The sequence below is a fragment of the Cheilinus undulatus genome, linkage group 16 (genome assembly GCF_018320785.1).
Source record: "Cheilinus undulatus linkage group 16, ASM1832078v1, whole genome shotgun sequence".
Classification (NCBI taxonomy): domain Eukaryota; kingdom Metazoa; phylum Chordata; class Actinopteri; order Labriformes; family Labridae; genus Cheilinus; species Cheilinus undulatus.
The window spans coordinates 3,203,111-3,225,417 of NC_054880.1; the positions used below are offsets into that span (position 1 = coordinate 3,203,111).

Below are 22,307 nucleotides of genomic sequence, written 5' to 3' on the forward strand. Positions count from 1 at the left end.
AACAGGCTGTTTTATTTCTTTTGTTGGTCGAAGTGAGGGTAGTATGATGGAGAACTCGTGTGTGTGTGTGTGTGTGTGTGTGTGTAATGTCAGGTTTATCTGCTAAAACACTGTGCCCCCCCTCCCCCATTAGAAGTTCAGGGTTCCTGCTGTGGACTGAACAGGTTTAAGAATGTATTTATCTCTGTGTCTATAACAGCGAATTAATAACAGCAAACAAGACAGGCAGGGCGATGAGAATATAACTGTAATTATATTCTAGTTTATAGGCTATCACTATTCTCGTTCTAGTTTTTTTTTCTATAAAAGAAGAGGCACTGTAACTAAGATGGCCAGATTTCTTCAGTGATCTCGTGAGGGTGCACTCACACTAGGCCATCTATCCTATCATACCGTATTCTAAACGTGCTGAAGCCCATTCCACCCCTCCCCTGTCCCCCCTTTGGCCCGCGCTCACTCTACTCAACGCATCCAGGCCTGGGCATGGATACGTCACGCGCCGACGTCATCACACGAAGTATCCACCGTTGATGAATTTATAGTGTTGATGACTCAATATGCACAAGTGTTGTTGTTTAGGCTGTAAAATAGCAGCAGATTTATACGGTATCTGATCTGACACCGGAGTTATTTGACCTGACCTGGAATCAGTAGCTACATTAACTATACAGTGAGGAGAGAGAGAGAGAGAGAGAGAGAGATGTCGCTCACAGCATATAATCTTGAGCCAAATCAGAGCAGAGTTCCAAGCACTTCTGCTGAATAAAACCCTGACTTTTTTAACTCGTTTGAGCCCCTACAGTCATTCCTCTGCGTGTCCCCTGGAATAATTTTACGCGTCATGAACTGTGCATCTCTCTGCGTTTGGATGCTGTTCAGTGCTTTACCAAACAAGCTCTCATGTCACAGGACAGCCTGTGTCCAGAGCAGGATTAAAGTTAGTTAAAAGATTTTTTTTAACGGTGACACGAGCAACTTTAACCATCTGATGAGAGCTGGAAGTGGAAACGCCTCAGGATTAACAAAGGATGCTCTGTTCAAACGTCAGCGATCAAGATCACAATTTCACTTCCTGATAACATGAAATAGAATTAGAGGTAAGTTAACTCAGTGGATGATAGTTTGGCATTATAATTTTATAATAAGAGAGGTTAAATCAGCCGTGAGATTAACCCCGGCACACACTTTTTGGCGTAATTGGCACTCTCCTCTATGCACGGAGGATGAAAGGTGTGTGTTATCCCGTGAGCTGCTGTTTGTGGCTCAATCAAGAGAAGAAGTTTTATTTCACAAACAAATAAAAACTCTCACAGTCGTTAAAGCCTGACTTTGCTAGAAACTGGTCAGAAATGTGGACTGGACTGTGATCCATTAGAATAAGATCGTAGAGCTGTGTGAAGTTAAATTCTTCAGCTCTTATAAAATCTTTGTAACTTGTTGAAATACAGTGAGACAAAATATATATTTCTCCCTCTCTCTTGAAAATCCAGCTGTCTCTAGTGTGCAGCTGCTACTTCTGCTCAGGGGCGGGTCCTTCTGTTGTTATTTCACGCCATGTCACAGTGGCTTGTGCTCCTTCATTTGCGTCCGTGCCAGGCCTAGGCCCACCTCGTCCATCCATGCCGGGGCCGCGGAGCGTGCCACGCCAAAGCACGGAACGATTGCACTCTCACTGGCCAAACGTACCAGACTTTAGGCTGAAACGGGCCCAGGCCCGGTACGGATGGTCTAGTGTGAGTACGCCCTTACTCAACCCTGCTCAACTAAAGAACCAAATTGTTGAAAAATACCTTTTTGCAAGAGTCCCAATCTAAGTGGTGAAAAGTGGCAAAAAACTGCTTGAAGTAGCAATAAGAATAAGTTAAAGGTGGCAGAAATGGTCAACATGCAGCAAAAAATGGGTGATTATGGGCAAAAAAGTAGAAAAATTGTCAGAAAGTAGCAAAAATATGTGAGACAAAAAATGAGTTACAGGTGGCAAAAAATGGCCCAAAAGTGGCAAAAAAGAGTGAAAAGTGACTAAAATGGGTGAAAAGTAGTCAAGATTGGCAAAAATGGGAAAAAAAATAGGAGACAAGTGGTATCTAATGGCAAAAGGTAGCTTAAATGGACACAATGTAGTAGAAAATTATGAAAAGGGGCAAAGAAGTGGCAAAAATGGAAACAAGTGGTATTTAATGGCAAAGGTAGCTTTTTTGGAAGAAAAGTGGCAAAAAATTGTTAAAAGGCAAAAATGGGGGAAAGTGTCAATGAGAATTTGCAAAAATGGGCAAAAAAAGAGAAAAAAAGGGAGATTTAATGGTAAAAGGTACAAGTTAGAACCTTTAGAAGGTTTTCTGGGGAATAATATTTTCAATTAGGACATAAAACAAAAGAGCCACATGTGGCTTCAGAGCCACACGTTGAGAATCACTGGTCTAAAGAGACGAGTTAAAGGAGGGAAGAATAAAACTGCTGAATGTCCACTGCCAACTATCAGTTTGATGTTGTATTAAACAAACAAACAAAAAAAAACACACACACACAAAGTGATGCAACACTTCAAATACTGGATACAGTATAAAGCAACTAGATATATGATAGTGTATCAATATTTCATAACAACACATTAATTCACATTAGTAACAAAGAGATGGGGAGTTGAGGCAAGACAATCACCCCACTAGTGGAGAGACTACTGAAAAGGAAATATCAGTGAAAAGGTAAATGACTGATATCATAAGGTACAGATGACTTTTGACCTGAACACTGGCCTGTCTGAGGTTCTAAAGAGAAACAAGACATTAAAGAGCATAGGTAGACTTATTTTACATCACCATGGCTGCTGGGAGATGCTTATGTGGATTTGCCAAATGTGTGCAGATAAAGTGTGATTAACTGTAAATTTGAAAATGAATGCACTAGTTGTGGTTGGTAGTTAATTGTGATAAATGGGATTAATCTTGATGCCCCTAGTATTTATAGTATTAATTGAAGAACTAATAGACATAATTAGAAAAAATAGGCAGTATGTATGGCATATGATGCTCTAGAGATTATACCACCCTTTAAATTGTTGGTGAAAATGTTTCTCAAAAGATCATATGTTTCCTTCAGACTGGCATCTTCACTTGGGCTGACCACATGTGGGATAATAAGCCAGATTTTAGGCCAGATTTGCCTCACCTAACGATTGTGGGGACGTATCCCAAATAGAGCCTTGTAGCAAACAACTATTTTTCTGAATAGTCCTCGTGTGTGTGGTGTTAACTTGATTGTTTTAATGCCCCGATGGCATCATAGCCTCACAGACCCAAAACCATAAATATCAAACAAGAACAGGAAGCTTCACCTGCTGGATCATATGTAGTTTTAGCACACACAAACATAAACACAACTTTACCTTTGTTCCAGCCAGGAAACATACTCGTCTGTCTCCCATGTTTTTTAAGCAGTTAAGGTTTGGCTTACTTGTGTCATGTAGTTTTGGGTTTGTTTTTATTCAGATATGACTCCTAACACATTGTCCAAACTACATGATGATGAAACACTGATGAAATTTGCCTCTCCCCCTTTGCTACAGGTACTTCATGTCAGATTTCTGCCGAACAAAAGCAATGCATTACTTTGGACACATGGACAAATAGTTTGGATATTTGGGAATCTATGGACAGTGGTCACCCATGTGAGTGCTCAGTGAAAATGCATGTTTTTCAATAAGTTGGAAATGTATAGACCTATTAATATTTTACTCTTCAATATTAGAAATATTGATAGTTCAGAATAAGTGTCTGTTGAAACTTGTCTTAAATTTTAACATGACTTTTATGAGGGCCTGAATGAAAGTTTGATTTGAAAATAATCTCACCGCTTCCACTGATTGCTCTTTCTGTATTTTAGTGCTTCCAACTGATGTCCAAAAGCCTCATGGTCAGCAGGACTGGAGTGCCACTCTGGATAAGGACACCAAGCCCCCACGACTTAAAGAGGGACAGGAGGAACTGTGGATCAGTCAGGATAGAGAGCAGCCTCAAGGAAAAGAGGGTGCTAACATTGGGTTTACTTTCAGTCCTGTTCCCATGAAGACAGAAGATGATGAGAAACCTCAGTCCTTGCAGCTCCATCAAATAATAGCTGATCAAATGGAAACAGGAGCTGATGGAGAGGACTGTGGAGGATCAGGACAAGCCAAAAGCTCAGATGTAAGGGAGAAAGCCCTTGTCTGCTCCAAGTTTAGTGGAAGTCTGAAGCTCAAAGCACTTCTAGAAAAAAACATTCACATGGTGGAGGAACCCTTCAGCTGCTCTAAGTGTGGCAAAAGATTTAAAAATTATGGCCATTTGACAGAACACTTAAGAACTCACACAACAGAAAAATCCTTCAGCTGTCCTAAATGTGGCAAAAGATGTAGTTGTAAATCTAATCTGGATTCACGCCTAAGAATTCAAACAGAAGAGAAATCCTTTAGCTGTCCAGACTGTGGCAAAAAGTACAAACATAAACGAGGTCTAAAAGAGCATTTGACAAATCATACAGGGGAGAAACCCTTCAGCTGCACTGAGTGTGACAAATGTTTTAATTATGCAAGTCTTCTCAAGATTCATTTGAGATCTCACACAGGGGAAAATCCCTTCAGCTGTCCTGAATGTGGCAAAAGATGTAGTCGTAAATCTAATCTGGATTCACACCTAAGAACTCATACAGAAGAGAAACCCTTTAGCTGTCCTGACTGTGGCAAAAAGTACAAACATAAACGAGGTCTAAAAGAGCATTTGACAAATCATACAGGAGAGAAACCCTTCAGCTGCACTGAGTGTGACAAAAGTTATAATTATGCAAGTCTTCTCAAGACTCATTTGAGATCTCACACAGGGGAAAATCCCTTCAGCTGCTCTGAATGTGGCAAAAGATTTAGAGATAGCGGTTATCTGAAAAAACACATGATGATACACACTAAAGAGAAACCCTTTAGCTGTCCAGATTGCAGCAAAAGATTCAGATGTAAACAAGATCTAAAATATCACATGGGAGTTCACACAACAGATAAACGCCTCAGCTGCTCTGTGTGTGGTAAAAAGTTTACCCGCAGATATGCGTTAACTCAACATATGTTTTTTCACTCTGGAGAAAGAAATTTCAGTTGTTCTGAGTGTGGAAAAAAATTCCAATGTAAATCATATCTGACAACACACGTTTCGAGAGTTCACACAGAGGCGAAACGATTGCACTGCTCTGAGTGCAGTAAGACTTTTGATCGTAAAAATAATCTTATTGCACATATGCACACTCATAAAGGAGAAAAACCCTTTGTTTGTACCGAGTGTGGTAGAAGGTTTACACGTAAAGATGCGCTGACCATACACATGTTAGTTCACAAAGAAGTGAAACCTTTCAGCTGCTCTGAGTGTGGTAAAGGATTTAGTTTAAATAGCAAACTAGTAGTGCATATGCACAAGCACACGGGAGAGAGACCCTTTTGCTGTTCTGAGTGCGGCAAAGGGTTCACTAGTCAAGCAGGTCTAACTGCCCACATGTTACGTCACCAAAAAGGGAAATGCTTCAACTGCTCTGAGTGTGGTAAAGGATTTATCCAGAAACATAATTGGAAAACACATGTAAGAACACACACAGGAGAGAGACCCTTCTGCTGTTCTGAGTGCTCTGAAAGATATAATAATAGACAAAGTTTGGATAGACACATGAGAGTTCATACAGATAAAAGCCCCTCAACTGCAGTTCTTGTTACCAAAGATTCTGATGATGTAACTGGTTAAAAAGACAAGCGTGTTGTTGGTCATGCTTCAGAGCTATCAACAAATCAAAAAGCTGAAAAGAAACCAAAACATGACCTCCTTTTAAAGAGACTGAAATTTACAACCAGAAATTGGGGTTATCATAGAAGACGCTTCTGAAGCTGAAGACTTTCATGAGGATTCTTTGAGTACGGACACCATCTAATGGTTCTAAAATGAGACAAGGAAATTCCGGTCAGAGTTTTGCAATGTAATACTGCTATAACCAGTTGACTTAATTGTTGTAAATATGGTAATGATTTCAGCCAGAGTGTAAAGAGCCTGCCATTATTGTCTCCAAAATGAACTTATTGACTAGTTCTAAATAAGACAATGATGTGGCTTTTAAGAGCAGGATCTGCTGATGCAAAGTGGATCTATATGAAAATGCTCTAAGTGACTCAAACATGGACTGGTTTTACTCATGATGATGTCTGTCAGTGGTTTTATATTTCTAAGATTGAAAGACAAAAACAAGATTATTTTCCCACTTGTTTGTTTTATTTCAAATATTGTGATTGCATTTGTTTTTTTCCACTTCCATGAGTCTAGAGGAGCTGTTATGACTTTTGACCTGTTCTATGAAAAACATCTTGCCACTCTTGTGTTGTTTTTTTTCACAAGCCATACAGAGAGTAATGGTTAAGTTCCTTCTGGTATCTTGAAAGTGAAGTTTTTAATTTTTTGGACATTTGTGGACACCTAATAAAGTCGGCTAAAGATATAGCTGTGTAGAGGGGCTTCTGCATTTTTGCATCATCTTTTGTACATCACTTCATATGTGTTTGACTTTCTTTTTATTCTGTGTGTTTATAATGCAGTTCATTTTTTAAATGCATTTAGTTCATGCAGGCCTGTGAACTAAACAGTACAGATTAACAAATGTGTGTCCTTAGTGAAGTGTCTCTGAAGAAACTTCCAGCTGCAGGTATCAGTTCAGTTTCTGTTCAATCGGACTGAAGGAAATTTTTTAACAATGCTTAAACTCTGTTTAAACACACCTTGTATGTTTTACACGCAACACAAAAGACACTAATCTTAATATAATGGGCTAAACTTATCTAAATATGCCGGGTCTCAACCTGCATGCGATGTCCAAATAACATCATCTACTGCAAAATATAGTTGGTTGGTCTTCTTCATACAATAGAAGGATGCAACATTGGTATATCTTTCTTTATAAGGCCATTTTACATGAATAGTCTTCTGTACTGACTCCAAAAACTGTTAGTAGCTGTAATCTTTGTTCTTGTGGATTCATCATGTATTAGATTCCTCAAACTCTCTCTGTCTATGGTAGGAGAGCTTCTAATGTTTTTGCTATGTCATCTTGGTCTCAACTACAAAGTAATTTTAAGCTTGACAGTTGCATTAGTTTAGGAGATTTTGAATTTTGATTTTTCTAAAATTAGGGAATATTTGAGCAGTGTATGCACATAGTTTTTTTTCTTAAAGCTGCTGATTTGCTTAGTGATGTAACCTAATCGTAATGTGCCGCTGGCTTGGCCAAGATTCTCTTCAAAAAGGTTGATAAATCAATTTATCCAAAATTAAGGCATTAAAAAAGTATTTAAGAGTCTGGAGTGCAAGACTATGAGGTCTCAAATTGTGTTGCCTTTTTAAAATTTGGGTAGGTTGCATTTAGTTTTTCTGCTTTTGATGTATTAAAATCTACGGAAGGGTATTAGGGCCATTGAAAAAAAAAAATTGAGATTTTTTTTTTTAATTACTTGTGAGAGTCAGATTTCTGACTTTTTCCTCTCATGCGAAGAAGAAAACAAACAAACAAAAAAACATTTCACCTCATTTTTTTTTTTCATTGGCCCTAATACTCTTCTGTAAAAAGAGATGGGCTGTAATGCTGACATTTTTTCTCAAAATCTAAATGTATCTATGCGGTTGTACTCTGTAGTTTCAACTAAAGAGCAAAACTTGTAAACATTCACTTCAAGGCTGTGGTTTGTGTGCTCTCGGTTGTTCAACTAAAAAAAATAAGACCTTCCACTGTCAGCTACCTTATGGTATCAAACCAAGATACTTTTTCCAGGTGTTCTAATCTCAAAATGCTTCAAGAAAGCTTAATTTGCATACTGCAATAATAAATGCTACCGGCATGTTCTTTTCTGTGCTGCAACATCTTTATTTAACAATTAGGACAAACCTTATAAGAAACTGTGTCTTCAGTGTAACGGTTTGTAAATTTTTGATTTAGAATTTTGGATGATTTTTTGATGACGGAGTTAACAAGATTACCTCAGAACTGTGAAGGGTTAGGCGTTGAAAACTACTTTTATTCTGAAAGTCAGATAAGTATAAAGGAGCTTGTGATTTTGTTTCCGGGTCGTGGAGACCATTTCCGCCCGAGCACAGTTAGCATGTTTGGATGATTCAGCGTCCTGTATGATCAGATTAATCCTAGAAAAAGTGTTCAGAGTTTACTTTTCTTGTTCTCCTCTGACTCCTTGATGTGTGTAAAATGTCAAGGTTTCAGGATCTCCCAGGTTTGTTTTCTTTCTTCTCCTGTAAACTTGCTGACTGCAAATGATTCAAGGAGCTGAGCCTCTAGCTAACGTTCACATCCATATAACAAGGTATTAGCAACAGCTAGCTTCTGACTATTGATACCAGTCTGGATATGTTTTTTTTTTCTTGATTGAAAGATTACGTCTTTGTGGCACTGAGTCAACCAGAAGCCAATTTCCCATTAAATTATCGCTGATATTGATTGTGCTTGTAAGTCTCCATCTGTCCATAGTATTTCGGTCTGGACTGTCCGAATATTAACTTCACTGTTTCATAAGAGAGCCTTTGACAGTGTGCTAGCTAAGCTAACAGACTGTCTGCTAGTTAGCAGGTTATTTCCTCAGATACAGTTTCCTTTCTTGATCGAAGTGAGTTTGTGATCTTGTTCATCTACTTTTGACACATTGCGGATCTGAATAAAAAGAAAATACATCACATGCAGACAGATGGATATCAATATGTAGACAGTTAAAGAAGCAACTTCTGTCTTTCCAGCTGGTTCAGAACGCAGCGAGTCGACTACACATTACTGCTGTTCTAACCTCCCTCTTCTGGCTCCCTGTCAGTTTTAGGATTGTTTTTAAAAGATTTCACTGATCACTTTTAAAGCTCATCTTGTTTTATGTCAAATCACTTTTCTTAATTGCTAACTCCATATGAACTCTCGCAAGGCCTCAGGTGGGCCCTTCTGGTCATTCCAAAGTTAAGGCTCAAGTCCATCAAGGTTCATCGGCTTTTGAACAACCTACCTGAGGAAATCAAGCATGCAGAATCAGTCCTTGTATTAGGGATACACAATATTATCAGTATGACATCATTATAAATTTATAGTGGCTTAACCTAAAGTAAATGCAACAGGTATTTTGGGATACAATGTGGAATCAGTCTTACTATATGCCACTGACTGTCATATGCTGTCAAAGTTGAACTACCGGCCAGTTTTATGTCAACGGCACAAAGCTTGGACCTTGTTGATTTGGCTTTTGGTGCTTGTTTTTTTTTTACTCAGTACTTGATGCTTTTATACGTAATAAAGTAAAACAGTCACCACAAAACCGACTTAAAGGTGCTTCCACCTAAGGAGAGATCAGCTATGCAAAATCAATCTTTTGATCTGTTTTTCTCTAATATCTCATTTCCAACTATTCATTTTCTTTATTGCTTTCATTGATTTTTTCCAAAACATCATTATTGTCCTGTGGTGTGATACTGTCTTCAAACTATGTTGTAATAAATGTCACCCTGTATTATAATCATTCTGATCCAGTAGTTATTTTAACTGCTTTTATATCAGATTGTCCAAAATTTATTTATCGAAGGCCTAGCCACTTAAGATGGATCATCTTGTTTTCAGGGGGCTCCCATTGTTCTGTGTTCATTTGTATTGCAGTGTCTTAATATCCTCTTTTAAGACTTATGTTTTTATTTTGGGCCTTCAAGTGCATTTATTTTCATTGATACTCTTGCACTATGTTCTTGCCTGGATTTAAATTTTGTAGATTACACTCTGTTTGTCGACCGCACGGACTGACTGATTAGTTTTAGATTTTTGCCAATATCCGATATTGATACTGATATTTAGATATGTTTTGGGGTCAAGAAATTTCAGTCCTTTTGGACACAATTTAAGGTTTGAAGATGACCAAGGAAACAAACTTCAGTCCTTAAAAACACTTTAAAGTTTAAAGAATGAGGATAAATAAAAAAAAATACCTCAACTTACAAAAGTCTGTTGGTTCCGCCTAAAACTCCACTTATTCATTAGTATATATGGATAAAATTTACAGTCAATGTATGCTGAAATACACAGGCAAAATATCGGACGTAAATATGGGCAGACATTTTGACATCTGCCGATACCGATACCAGACCGATAATATCGTGCATCCCTAGTTTCCATGATCTTAGCATGATAATGCTATGAATCATATAGCGTACAAAATAACCTCAGATTATTATTTTTTTTCTTGCTTTTGCTGGTGTGGTGATTGATTCAGTCAGACTTAATGAAGATCAACATCTGAATGCTGTCTTTTAAGACTTTTGTGGCATGGAGTAGGCTAAGTGTGCAGGCATTTCCATTTCTTTTTGATGACTGATTATTTTTAAAAACCTTGCACCTGAGTGATATATATCAATAATCCCTGCCTTTTACAAACCTACCAGATGGAATGCAGCATTTATCTACCAAAGAGAAGTGAGAAATGTCTGCAGGTTGGGACATATAAATGCCAGGAGACACCACTGTCTCTCTCCTCTCTTTATCACATCCCTATTATTAAATAATTTAATGCACTGTATAAATACAAACTTCTTTAAAAACGATTTTGAAGGGGAAGTTCAAAATTAAACTTATGCACTAAAATAATCTAACATCGTCCTTTATGGCTTTCTGTATTTTAGTGCTTCCCGCTGACATCCAGAAGCTGCCTGTGAGTAAAGAAGAGCCTCCTGAGCAGCAGGAGTGGAGCGACATCATGGATCAAGAGGACACCAAACCCTCGCACATTAAAGAAGAACAGGAGGAACTGTGGATCAGTCAGGATGGAGAGCAGCCTCAAGGACAGGAGGAGGCTGATATTAAGTTCTCATTCACTCCTGTTATGGTGAAGAGTGAGGATGATGAAGAGATACCTCAGTCTTCACAGCTTCATCAAGTAAAAGCGGAACAGATGGAAACAGGAGCTGATGGAGAGGACAGTAAAGGATCAGAACAAGCCAGGAGCTCAGATTCGGAGCAACGTCTACATCCAGAGATTGAGGTCATGGTAGAAGAGCTCTCTGAAGCCGAGGCTGAAGACTGTAACAATGTGAAGTGCACAAAGATGTATCAGTCAGATTTAAACTCATTGGAAAGAATGAAAGACCAGAAACCAAAGACGGAGAAGAACGTGAATAGTTGTGGTCATAGTAGTAAGAAAAGTAATCAAACTGGACACATGGAAATTCAAACAACAGAGAATCACTTGGACTTCTCTAAGTGTGGTGAAAGATTTAGTGTTCAAGCACATGTTGTACAACATATGGAAATTCACAAAGTGGACAGACCCAGCAGCTGTCCAGAGTGTGGCAAAACATATGGACATAAAAGTCATCTGATGGACCATTTGAGAAGTCACACAGAAGAGAAACCATTCAGTTGCTCTGTGTGTGGCAAGAGATATAAATATAAAAGTACTCTGACACATCACTTGAAAACTCACACAGGAGAGAAACTCTTCAGCTGCCCTGAGTGTGGCAAGAGCTATCCACGTAAATATAAGCTGACGGAACATTTGAGAATTCACACAGGAAATAAACCTTTCAGTTGCTCTGAGTGTGGTAAAGAGTTTATCCGGAAGGAAAACTTGACCCAACACATGTTAGTCCACACAAGAGAGAAACCCTTTAGTTGCACTGAGTGTGGTAAAAAATTCAACCTTAAAGGAGGTCTGAGACAACATATGAGAATTCACATGGCGGAGAAACCTTTCAGTTGCTCTGAGTGCGATAAAGCTTTTATACGTAAAGAATATCTGATGAATCACATGATTGTTCACACAAAAGAGAGGCCTTTTGGTTGCTCTGAGTGCACTAAAAGTTTTAAGTATAAGGAAACTTTGATTACACACATGAGAGTTCATACAGGAGAAAAACCTTTTAGCTGCAGTTCTTGTGAACAAAGATTCACCTGGCATGGTCAGTTAAGAAAACACAAGTGTTTGGGTGGTGATGTTTCAGAGCCTTTTAACAATTTAACAAAGCTAAAAAGGCAAACAGAAATGAAGGCTGATGTAGAGGGTTGCAGAGGATCAGAGGGAGGTAGGAACTCTGATACAGAGGGACATGTACAACCAGAGATTGAGGTTATCATAGGGGAGTATTCTGAACCTGAACCTGAAGACTTTATTGATGATTCCTAGGGTATCAGACTGACTGTAATTTCTGTTTTTTCCCCAGAGTTACAGAAAACATTGCTTTAATAAATAAATTCAGTGGCCTAATCATCTTCCATACAAATGGGTCACAAATGTGTTAATGGAAAAAATCTACAAGGAGTATGTTAAAAACATTTAAATGTCTGTCTTGTTCTGTCATATGCCTCTTACATTCTTGGGTCTAAAATACTTTATTTTCATTGAATAAATCTGTTTGGTAGAAAAATATCAAACTGGGTAATTCTGTGTGAAATATGTTCTCCTTGTGCATGTTTGAATCCGCTTCAGCTTGCTAAACAAAATGTAGTTACTGTTTTCAGTGAGGTGAATGTAGTGTACATAATGTCATTATTCAAGTAGAGGTACATAAAAAGTAAGAGATTTTAACATAACACTTATACCCAGCCCAAAGTGCATCAGACCACTGGGAAAATGCTCTCTATGCCAGATTACCAGCCCTGCCTGTATTAAAGCCAAATCAAGCGAAGATGAACGATCTAACCAAACATGTCGCACACTCATTCAGTCATGATTCCCCATAATTGCATACTACATGACCTGATCCCAGTCTAACATTATATTATGCTATGGTGATGTTTTGTGTGACTCTAAGTAGTATCAGTGTACATGGAGATGAAGGATGGGTGATAAAACAAGACGTTGGCTGCCCGGAGGCCCAAGTCATGTTAATGTAACACATATTGTATCTTTGAACCTTTATAACTGCTTCATCTGTGCACGCCTCCCTCACTGTTGCCAGTCCTGAGCTATGAGGTAATAGTACTTACAAGAAAATTATGTATTTTCACTGATGAAATGGGTAGTTTTGATTTTTGTGTTAACTTAGGATGATCATATTTTCAACACTCCAAATAGGAACACTTTAATTTTATCAACCATGTATGAACTCATGGTATAATGCGATTTTGCATCAGTGTATCATTTAAGGCTATGGAAAGTGCCTCAGTAGATGACACCTTTTAAAAATGTTATTGAATGATGCCAGTGAATGCAATACAAAAAGGACTGTGTTGATATATTTTAACTTATTCATTTACTAAATAGAGATAGGTGACCAAATAACAAATACTACGGACCTATCTGCTTTAAAAAAGAATAAAAAAAAAAATAATAATAATAACAATAAAAACAATAATAATAACAACATCAACAACAGTAATAATAACAACAACAACAATAATAATAGCAATAATATTTGGCAAAACAAGGTAAATCTATAAATAAATTGTGGACATTATACCCTGTTCTTAAACTTAAAATATTCTTTTCAACAAGGGTAATCTGTCCCTTCTGTATAATCTGAGATGTTTTGCAGATGTCCTGAGCAGCCTGTTGGATGTCACCAGCGTTCGGTAGGTTGTAACAGTGCTAAATTTAGCTTCCTGAATCAGGAATGAGCTTTGACGTACAGGACGTTAATGTTTTTCTACTGGTTAAATAGCAACAGCTGGACAACGACACTGATTGGCATACATACCTGGTGGTGGACACGTATAACTCTACTTTTATTCTGAAGGCCAGATCGGTATACCGGAAGTGTTTTTTTTTGTTTTGTTTTGTTTTGTTTTGTTTTTGGCTCGTGACTACAGTCGAGCACGGTTAGCAGGTTTGGATAATCCAGCGTACTATACGAGCAGAAAAAATCTGGAAAGTGATCCTAGGGTGATTTTGCTTTTCCTCCTCTGACTCTTGGATGTGTTTAAAATGTCCGAGTTTCAGGATCTTTCAGGTTTGTTTGTTTGTTTGTTTTTTTGCTTCATCGAGAAATTTGTTGACTAAAAATATATCAGGAAGATGAGCCTTTAACAAACAGTACAGCTCCTAATAATTATAACTTTGTTGGCTGCATGTAAAGGATCGTTTCCACTCACGTATATTCATGGCGATTAGTCAACATTAAGTCGACAACATTGGCCTCTTCCTCATAGTCACTTACAGTTTCTGCCCATCAATGCACTACACTGACTGAACAGAAATCTTGAGGTGTTGCACCCTTAAGATGAATCCTCCAGGACACGTTTTGATTCACTTTTTGCTACTTTTGTTAACATAAACTTGCCCACAGTTCAGTACCAACTGCTGACGTCTTCAGCTCTTTTTCACAGAATCTCCGAGAATCACGTCTTTCTCTCTGTTTACATCTCTTAAAGGGACAGTGTCCTTTTTCTTAAAGAAAAGACAGAAACTCTTTTTTTCTCCACAGACAATATGTTAATATCACATTAATGCTATTTTTAGCTGTCTTTAACTTAAATATTCTCAACTAAATATATTTCAGATCTGAATTCTTTCTTTGTATGCAAGATAATTTTAACTTAATACACTGACATAAGGGTAAACAAGAAATTATATCTTAGCTTTTCCAGTGCATTACAGAGGCCTTTTTAAATACTTGTGTAATACAATACCTTATCACAGAGACACAAGTATTATAAGTGTATGAGGTTTGTGTTTTTAGTAGAAAATACATCCAAGTAAAATGAAGATACTTGTTTGTGTAGAGAATTTAAGGGGGAAGATTAGCAGCTTGAGCCGTGCATGGACAATGTCTTACTGTCAAATGTGCAGAGGTTCTGTTGTTACAAAAGCCTGTTTCCAGCTGTTTCCAAACATCGCACAGTTTGACAACAGAAAGCTGACGGACACTTCATAGTCAAACATGGCCACAGTAATAACAGGGACATTTAAACCCTGATTTCTTAGTGAATGACTCTACAGGAAAAAAAATACACATTTCTTTGTGTGGTCTTGTTTAAAGTATGCAGGTAGAAGCCCTTCATCTTCAGGTAGAGCCAGATGAGAAGGCCTATTGAGCAGGGCTACTGCCAGTATAGCCCTATAGAGACTGAGATAAGAGTTAAAAAATTTATTAATTTCAGATAAAAAAAAAAAGAAGAAGAAAATTGGAACTCATGGCCTCCACAGAGCATTTAATTAAAATGCCTTTGACACTGGTCTTTTACTAAATTAGGTTTTCCATAGAATCATTAATCCAAAATCATGATTTGGAGTATAATAGTTCTTCATAGTAAAGAATAGACTGAATAAAATGTGGCTTTTAAGGGGGAGCTTAAAATTTTGGTTTCCAAATAATCGTACAGCTTTCATTGTTGGCACTCTCTGTATTGTAGGGCTCCCCACTGATGTCCAACATCAGTCTCTGAGCAAAGAAGAGCCTCTTGAGCAACAGGAGTGGAGCCCTTGTCTGGACCAGGAGGACAGAAAGCCCCCACACATTAAGGGGGAACAGGAAAAACTGTGGATCAGTTGGGACAGAGAGCAGCTTCAAGGACAGGAGGAGGAGGCTGATGTCAAGTTCCCATTTTCTCATGTCACTGTTAAGACTGAAGATGAAGAAGAGAAACCTCAGTCCTTGCAGCTTCATCTAATAAAAACTGAACAGACTGAATTAGGAGCTGATGGAGAGGACTGTGGAGGATCAGAACTAGATAATAGTTATGACCCAGAGCGACACTTGCTTCCAGAAATTGAGGTCACGATTGAAGACTCTGCTGAACCAAAGGCTGAAGACTGTATCAATGGAAGGTGCACGAACTCAGTGAAAAGACTTAAACATAGGGGACAAAAGACCAATGGGAGTTATCACAGCTGTTCTGAGTGCGATAAAATATTCACAAGGAAAAGTAACCTAACCAGACACATGACTATTCATAAAAGAGGGAAAAGGAAAAGGAACAGGAAAATTAGAATTCACATGGGGGAAAACCCCATCAGCTGTTCTGAGTGTGGTCAAATATTCACAAGGAAAAGTAACCTAACCAGACACATGACTATTCATACAGGAGGGAAAAGGAACAGGGAAAGTAGAATTCACATGGGGGAAAACCCAATCAACTGTTCTGAGTGTGGTCGAATATTCACAAGGAAATGTAATGCTACTAGACACATGAAAATTCATTCTAGAGAGAAACTACTGGGTTGCTCTGAGTGTAGTGCAAGATTTAGCCTAAAAGCACATCTGGAACGACATATGAGAATTCACATGGGGGAGAAACTCACTAGCTGTCCTGAGTGTGGCAAAGGATTTAAACGTAATGGCAATCTCATGGTTCACTTGAGAACACACACTGGAGAGAAACCATTCAGCTGCCCTGAGTGTGGCAAAAGATACAGACGTAAAAGTCATATGACAGATCACTTGAGAACTCACACAGGAGAGAAACCCTTCAGCTGCCCCGAGTGTGGTAAAAGATTTAATCGCCAGGAATCTGTGACCCAGCATCTATTAGTTCACACGAGAGAGAAACCCTTTGGTTGCTCTGAATGTGGTAAAAAATTTAACTTTAAAGGACAGCTGAGACAGCATGAGAGCATTCATATGTATGGGAAACCCTTCAGCTGCTCTGAGTGCGGTAAAACTTTCAAATGCAAAGCAAATCTGACTCAACATTTGTGCGTTTGTACAAAAAAGAAGCTGCATAGTTGTTCTGAGTGTGGTAGAGTATTCAGTAAAAAATATTCTCTAAATAAACACATCATGACTCATACAGGAGAGAGACCCTTTTGTTGCTCTGAGTGCAATAAAAGTTTCAAGGATAAAGCAAACTTTATTAGTCACATGAGAGTTCATACAGGAGAAAAACCCTTAAGATGCAGTTGTTGTGACCAAAGATTCTCATGGCACACTCAGTTAAGAAGACACAATTGTGTTGGTAGTCATACTTCAGCCCCATTAAAAACACTTGTAAAACCGAAACAAAAGATAGAAACAGAAGCTGATGTAAAGAGTTGCGGAAGATCAGATGAAACTGGGAATTCAAAAACAGACATGCATTTACAACCAGAGATTGAGGTTTTCATATAGAACTTTTCTCATCCTGAAACTGAAGACCTCTATGATCATTTCTAGAGAACCAGAAACTAACTGACAGTTTTACAATTAGAGATATAGAAATTTCGGGCAATACTGGTGACAAAGCTGTAAAACTCAGCTTCTCCAAACATGGAAACAGTTTCACTGGAATTCATTTCTGAAAAGTCACTGGAGAGAAACCACAATCTCCATGACAAGAAAGAATAAATATAAAACTTAATAATGAAGAACTAAGATTCTGTGATTTATTTCCCCCTCCAAACGAAGCCCCTGACTGTCTCTATACGAGATGGTGACAGAGCCTGTTGGAGCAGGTGCTGCTGATGCAAAGTCGTAAACTGAAGTATCTTCAGTCTGGACTCCAGTGATGTCAGAGTGAAATCAGAGTTTGATCCTCTACCTCAGGGGTTCCCAAACTTTTCAGCCGGCGACCCCCAAAACAGAGGTGATAAAGGCTGGGGACCCCCAATGTCCCGAAGATTGGTTGTGGCATAGCTGAACACAGTCGTGCACATTCAAGAACTGTCATGTGCAGTAGTATTTAAACATTGCTTTGATTTCAGCATAAACCTCAACAAATTACCATGTTTTTATTTTCAATTTAACCAATTTTTATGCATATTTCTACAGTAATGTGCAAAATACACAATTTAAAACCAAACTACTCTTTGATTCTTGGAAGGACTCTGGTGACCCCCACTCAGTGTGTCCCAACCCCTACTTTGGGAACCACTGCTCTACCTGAAAATAGCCAGATGCTCAGCTGCTAATTTGTTAAACAAGGGATTTAGGGGTTTCTACATATCTTTGTTGGTATAAGGCAAAGAAGTGGTCTGGACAACTAACAGAACTTTTGACCCCCTACAAGCCAGGCCACAGCCTTAGATCCTTGGGCGGGGGCCTCCTGGTCGTTCCAAGGTCAAGGCTTAAGACTAAAGGTGACAGGGCCTTCTCTGTCAGGGCGCCTTGACTTTGGAACGACCCGCCCGAGGAGATAAGGCATGCTGAATCAGTGACATCTTTTAAATCACTTCTTAAAACTCATTTTTATAGACTTGCTTTTACGTGATGTCATCTTCTGTCTCCCGCCTCTTATCACTCTTCTCTCTTGGTCTACTTCTCTGCCAAATCTGACCTTTAAGCCCCTATATCTGCTCTTCTCAGCTTTGTATTTTATGCTTAATGATTCTTATGTGATATCTCCACTTCTCCGACTTGGTTTTTAGAGCCCCCTTTTCTTTTATTGCTTTTATTGTGTCTCCCTCTTTTTGCAGCTACATCGGTTTTACCAAACTATTATCATTATTATGATTTATGATTAATATCTTTTACTGTCTAGAATTTTAATTTTCGTATGATAACTTCTAAACCGCTACACATTTTAACTGTTTTTATTCTCCTCCTTACCATTTTGATTTATATTCCTTCCTCCGTCTCTTCCTAATATTTTAAATGCTTTTACATTTCTGGTCCTTAGGTTTCTTTTATGTAGTTGGTTCCTGTGTTGCCTGGATTGGTCTAGGTTATTCTGGGTTTTTATTCTTGGTCTTCATTTTTATTACAGAATCTTACATATCTGTGTTTTTATAATGTCTTTCTAAATTGACACCATTTTCGTGTTTAGAATGTTCTGCTAGTTTTTTTTACAAGAGTACCTTGATGCAGACAAGATGGCCGACATACATCCGATCCATACCGGAAGTCTCAGCCGGAAGCCCATAGTCTAAGGTTAGGCTTAGGCATTAAAACCCGAGTGGTTAGGTTCAGGGTAAGGCAGTGGGGAAGGGGATATATTTGAGATCCAGCACCAAGGGTTACGCTTGGAAAAGACTGACAAACACTGGCAGCTGAGTCCAACATGAAGAAGAAACTTCCGCTTGGGACTTCCAGCCTGGATTGGATGTATAGTGACGCCCATGCCGGCCATCTTGACTGCAGTTGGGTCCCTCTAGCTTTTTATGGTGTTGGAGTTTCATTGCTGGCTGAGTTTTTCATGGATTCTTCTGTTTTGGGGGTTTTGTCTTTATTATAATGTTTTGCTATTTGTGTTTGATGCTTTGTCTTAACTGTGGTTCTGCTTATTGTCAAAACCTCTGTTTTTAAAGGTGCTATGCAAATAAAGTTTATTATTATAATTATTATAATTATTATAATTATTATTATTATTATTATTTACTGCGTATACAGTAACACAGTCTGACTGGTCCTACATGAGATGGTGATGGAGGCTCCCAGAGCAGAGCTCACTACTGCAGGCTGAGTCACTGTGACCTGTCCTCTGGACTCTGAGGATACAGAGACAAAAACACAAAGCAGCATCATGGTTTTGTGGCTTTCATTTCAGAGGGACAGATGTTGATAGAGGAGAGGAGTTTGATTGTCTGGACTTTACCTGTGAAGCAGCAGCAGAGGAGAATCCAGATGAGGATGCAGATCAGAGTCATGTTTGTGATGAGGAGGAGGATTTGTGTGTCCTGTGTTGTGATGAAGGACAGCTGTCAGTCATCCAGTGTTCAAGTGTCAGGACTATAAACTCTCCCAGAGCACTGGAGCATGGAGCTGCTGATGCAAAGTGGCTCTACATGGAAATGCTCACACTACATGAAGGGATTTGTTGTAATGTAACAGCAGCAGCCACTTTGAGTTATAGTTTACTATTTCACAATCTTTGACTACATAACCACTAAAAAAAGAAAAAAGAAATGCCTCCCTAGAGAACTATAGCTTCTTGACTTCCAACACAACCTTATGTCATGTGGCCAAAAAGTCTAATGAAATATGTAGGGATACTTTAAATGACTCAAATATGCATTGATATTTTACATTAAAGTGTAAATGTTGTGGTCCGACTGATCTGAACAAAATATAAATTATATTCTGACTTTCCAAAATAAAGAGAGATGGGGTTCCACTGTATGCTGATGATGCAGTAGTTAGCTCTGTTGCATAAGCAAGTGGTTTCTGGTTGAAATCCCCATCAGACAGGGTCGTTTTATGTGGAGCTTGCATGTTCTTTGAGCATGTATGGCACAGGTGTCAAATTCAAGGCCCAGGGGCCCAATCCCGCCTGCAGAACAGTTTAATCCGGCCCGCAAGATGATCTCATATTTCTGTTATAACTTGCTCATCAGTCTGAGGTCTGCAGATTTCCTCAGGTATAAGAATGTGAACGTATCCTTGATGATGTAAGATATCCTTGATAAGTCACAAAATCTGAAAAAGTAAGGAGTAAAAATATTTAGATAACAAGTCAGGAATGTGGGAAAAGAAATTAATTCGTGTTTAAATTTCACTTTTTCAATTTTGCATCTCACAACTAGGACTCAAACTTAGGATTCTGACTTTTCTTTTGTACTTTGAGCATTTCAACTCATTATTTTGACTTTTCATATAATATTTTGAGCTTTAGGATTCATAATTCCAATTTTAAGTCATGTTTTGACCTTTTTAACCAATTATTTTGTATTTTACCTCATATTTTCAACTCCAAACTCTGACTTCATAATCCCATAGTTTGACCTTTTACACTCACAATTTAAAATTTTGAATTGTATTTTGACTTTTAATTTCATGATTACAAATTTTATTTCATATTTTGACCTTTTAAACTCATGATTTTGACTTTCTTTCTGATATATTTGCCTTTTAAAAAAATATTATTTTTCAATTTCAATTTCATGTTTTGATCTTTTTGAACTAATAAATTTACTTTTCTCAGATTGTGAGCCTTTAATCTTATCTTTTTATCTTTTTAAATGTCGTAATCGTTTATCATCAGTGCTAAGTTTTTTTTTTTTTGGTCATATTTTTTTTGGCCGGTGAAACAAGGATGACAGTTTCTGGTTAAAAAGGTGACCCTGTTAGGTCCCCAGGTTAGTCCTGAATCCAGAGTCTGGCCCCTGCTGTGATTGAGTTGACACCCCTGATGTATGGGTTCCTCTGGCCTCTACAGACTCCTTCCACAGACCAAAGAAAGATTAACCCGTGACTGTGAATACTAGGGTGGAGGCTCATTTGTCTCTTCATGTTAGCCCTGCAATGCATGAAAAATCAACGCCATTCAAGGACAAAAATGTGAAATATTGGTTTCCTATTTTCAACAATCTAGTGGGCAAATGGTGGCCGAGGGTCCACATGTGGCCCCCCCTCCTCTCTTACAGCGGCCCTCAAGTCTACTCAGATATCTACAAAATGTACACATGAAAAAAAACTAATCAAATTCTGTCACAAAATCATGAAAATCAAAATGATTTCCATAGGAAGAATTTGGATTCTTTTTCTTTGGATTTCATTTTGTATCCTATAAATTTGAACACTTTAGACATTTGACAGTGAGAATAAAACTAATATGGCCCTCTAACTAAAGTTATCTACAGATAACTTGTCAATGTGCAACACTTCATACACTTCAGCTCTTTTTCTTGATTGTTCTTTAATCACAAAATAACCTTCTATTGTTGTATATTAAAGATATTGTTTTTCAATTTCGTTTTATACACATGTGAGATGATTCAGATGTGATTGTTTTAATGATCAGGGTATTCTAACCTTGAGTGTAGTCTGATCTCTGTTGAACCCTCTCAGTGTGCTGATGTGCATGAGAGGCTTCTTAAAGGGAAGTGAAACAGTGTGTGAGTGAGTGACTGGTGGAGCAGAAAAAACATCTGACAGAAAGTCCTAAAAAAGAAAATCTACTTTCAGACATTAAAGCAGTCCAAGTGTTTGATTGGCTGCTGTGTGCTCCCTGTCCTCTAAGCTGATTGATGTCTCCTAGGTGATGCGCGTCCCACCCTGACAGTGCTGCCCCCCTCATCTGAGGAGCTGCAGCAGGGTACCACGGCCACGCTCATGTGCCTCGCCAACAAGGGCTTCCCCTCAGGCTGGAGTCTGGCCTGGAAGGTGGATGGCAGCAGCAGCAGCATCAGCGGGGAGGAGAGCAGGAGCCCTGCAGCGCTGGAGAAGGACAATCGCTACAGCTGGAGCAGCACCCTGAGGATCACTGCAGACCAGTGGAGGAGCATGTGCTCTGTGACCTGTGAGGCCACCCAGGGCTGCCAGACTCCAGTCACAAAGACTCTGAGGAGAGACCAGTGTACCCAGTTCTGATCTGACTCACTGGGACTCTGCTGCCAGGTTTCATCAATGTTTGCTTCCAGTCTGCTCTCTGTAACCCTCCATCGTTCTCTCAATCTCTCTGTTTTTCACTCTTTATTACCGTTTCATTGTTTAAGATCCTTTCTT

The 22,307-nt window shown here is 38.6% G+C and overlaps 2 protein-coding genes and 1 gene segment (V, D, J or C); 2 read left to right on the plus strand and 1 right to left on the minus strand.

Moving 5' to 3' along the window:
* The window catches only part of LOC121523649, an 820,099-nt gene that overhangs the window by 788,819 nt on the left and 8,973 nt on the right, over positions 1-22,307 (plus strand).
* The window catches only part of LOC121523651 (immunoglobulin kappa light chain-like), an 813,481-nt gene that overhangs the window by 787,063 nt on the left and 4,111 nt on the right, over positions 1-22,307 (minus strand). The window contains exon 2 of one of the 2 annotated variants that reach the window (XR_005993056.1): positions 19,258-19,351. The exons of the other annotated variant lie outside the window; for it this stretch is intronic. The gene's annotated coding sequence lies outside the window, so the exon portion shown is untranslated. Of the gene's footprint in view, positions 1-19,257; positions 19,352-22,307 lie in introns of those variants that run through there. 2 annotated transcript variants of the gene reach the window in all.
* Positions 8,140-12,383, plus strand: LOC121523575 (gastrula zinc finger protein XlCGF57.1-like). 2 transcript variants are annotated; one of them, XM_041808508.1, is made up of 2 exons: positions 8,140-8,272; positions 10,698-12,383. In XM_041808508.1, exons 1-2 carry the CDS (start codon positions 8,248-8,250, stop codon positions 12,194-12,196), a joined length of 1,524 nt encoding a protein of 507 aa, XP_041664442.1. In that variant the 5' UTR covers positions 8,140-8,247; the 3' UTR covers positions 12,197-12,383. The 2 variants fall into 2 exon arrangements, with proteins under 2 accessions (XP_041664442.1, XP_041664443.1); XM_041808509.1 differs by having other exon boundaries at positions 8,145-8,362.

Bases quoted from the DNA above. Each gene is read 5' to 3' on its own strand.
- LOC121523575 (XM_041808508.1), top strand. From the start codon at position 8,248: ATGTCAAGGTTTCAGGATCTCCCAG. The intron at 8,273-10,697 runs GTTTGTTTTCTT...TCTGTATTTTAG, and splicing joins AAGGTTTCAGGATCTCCCAG to TGCTTCCCGCTGACATCCAG.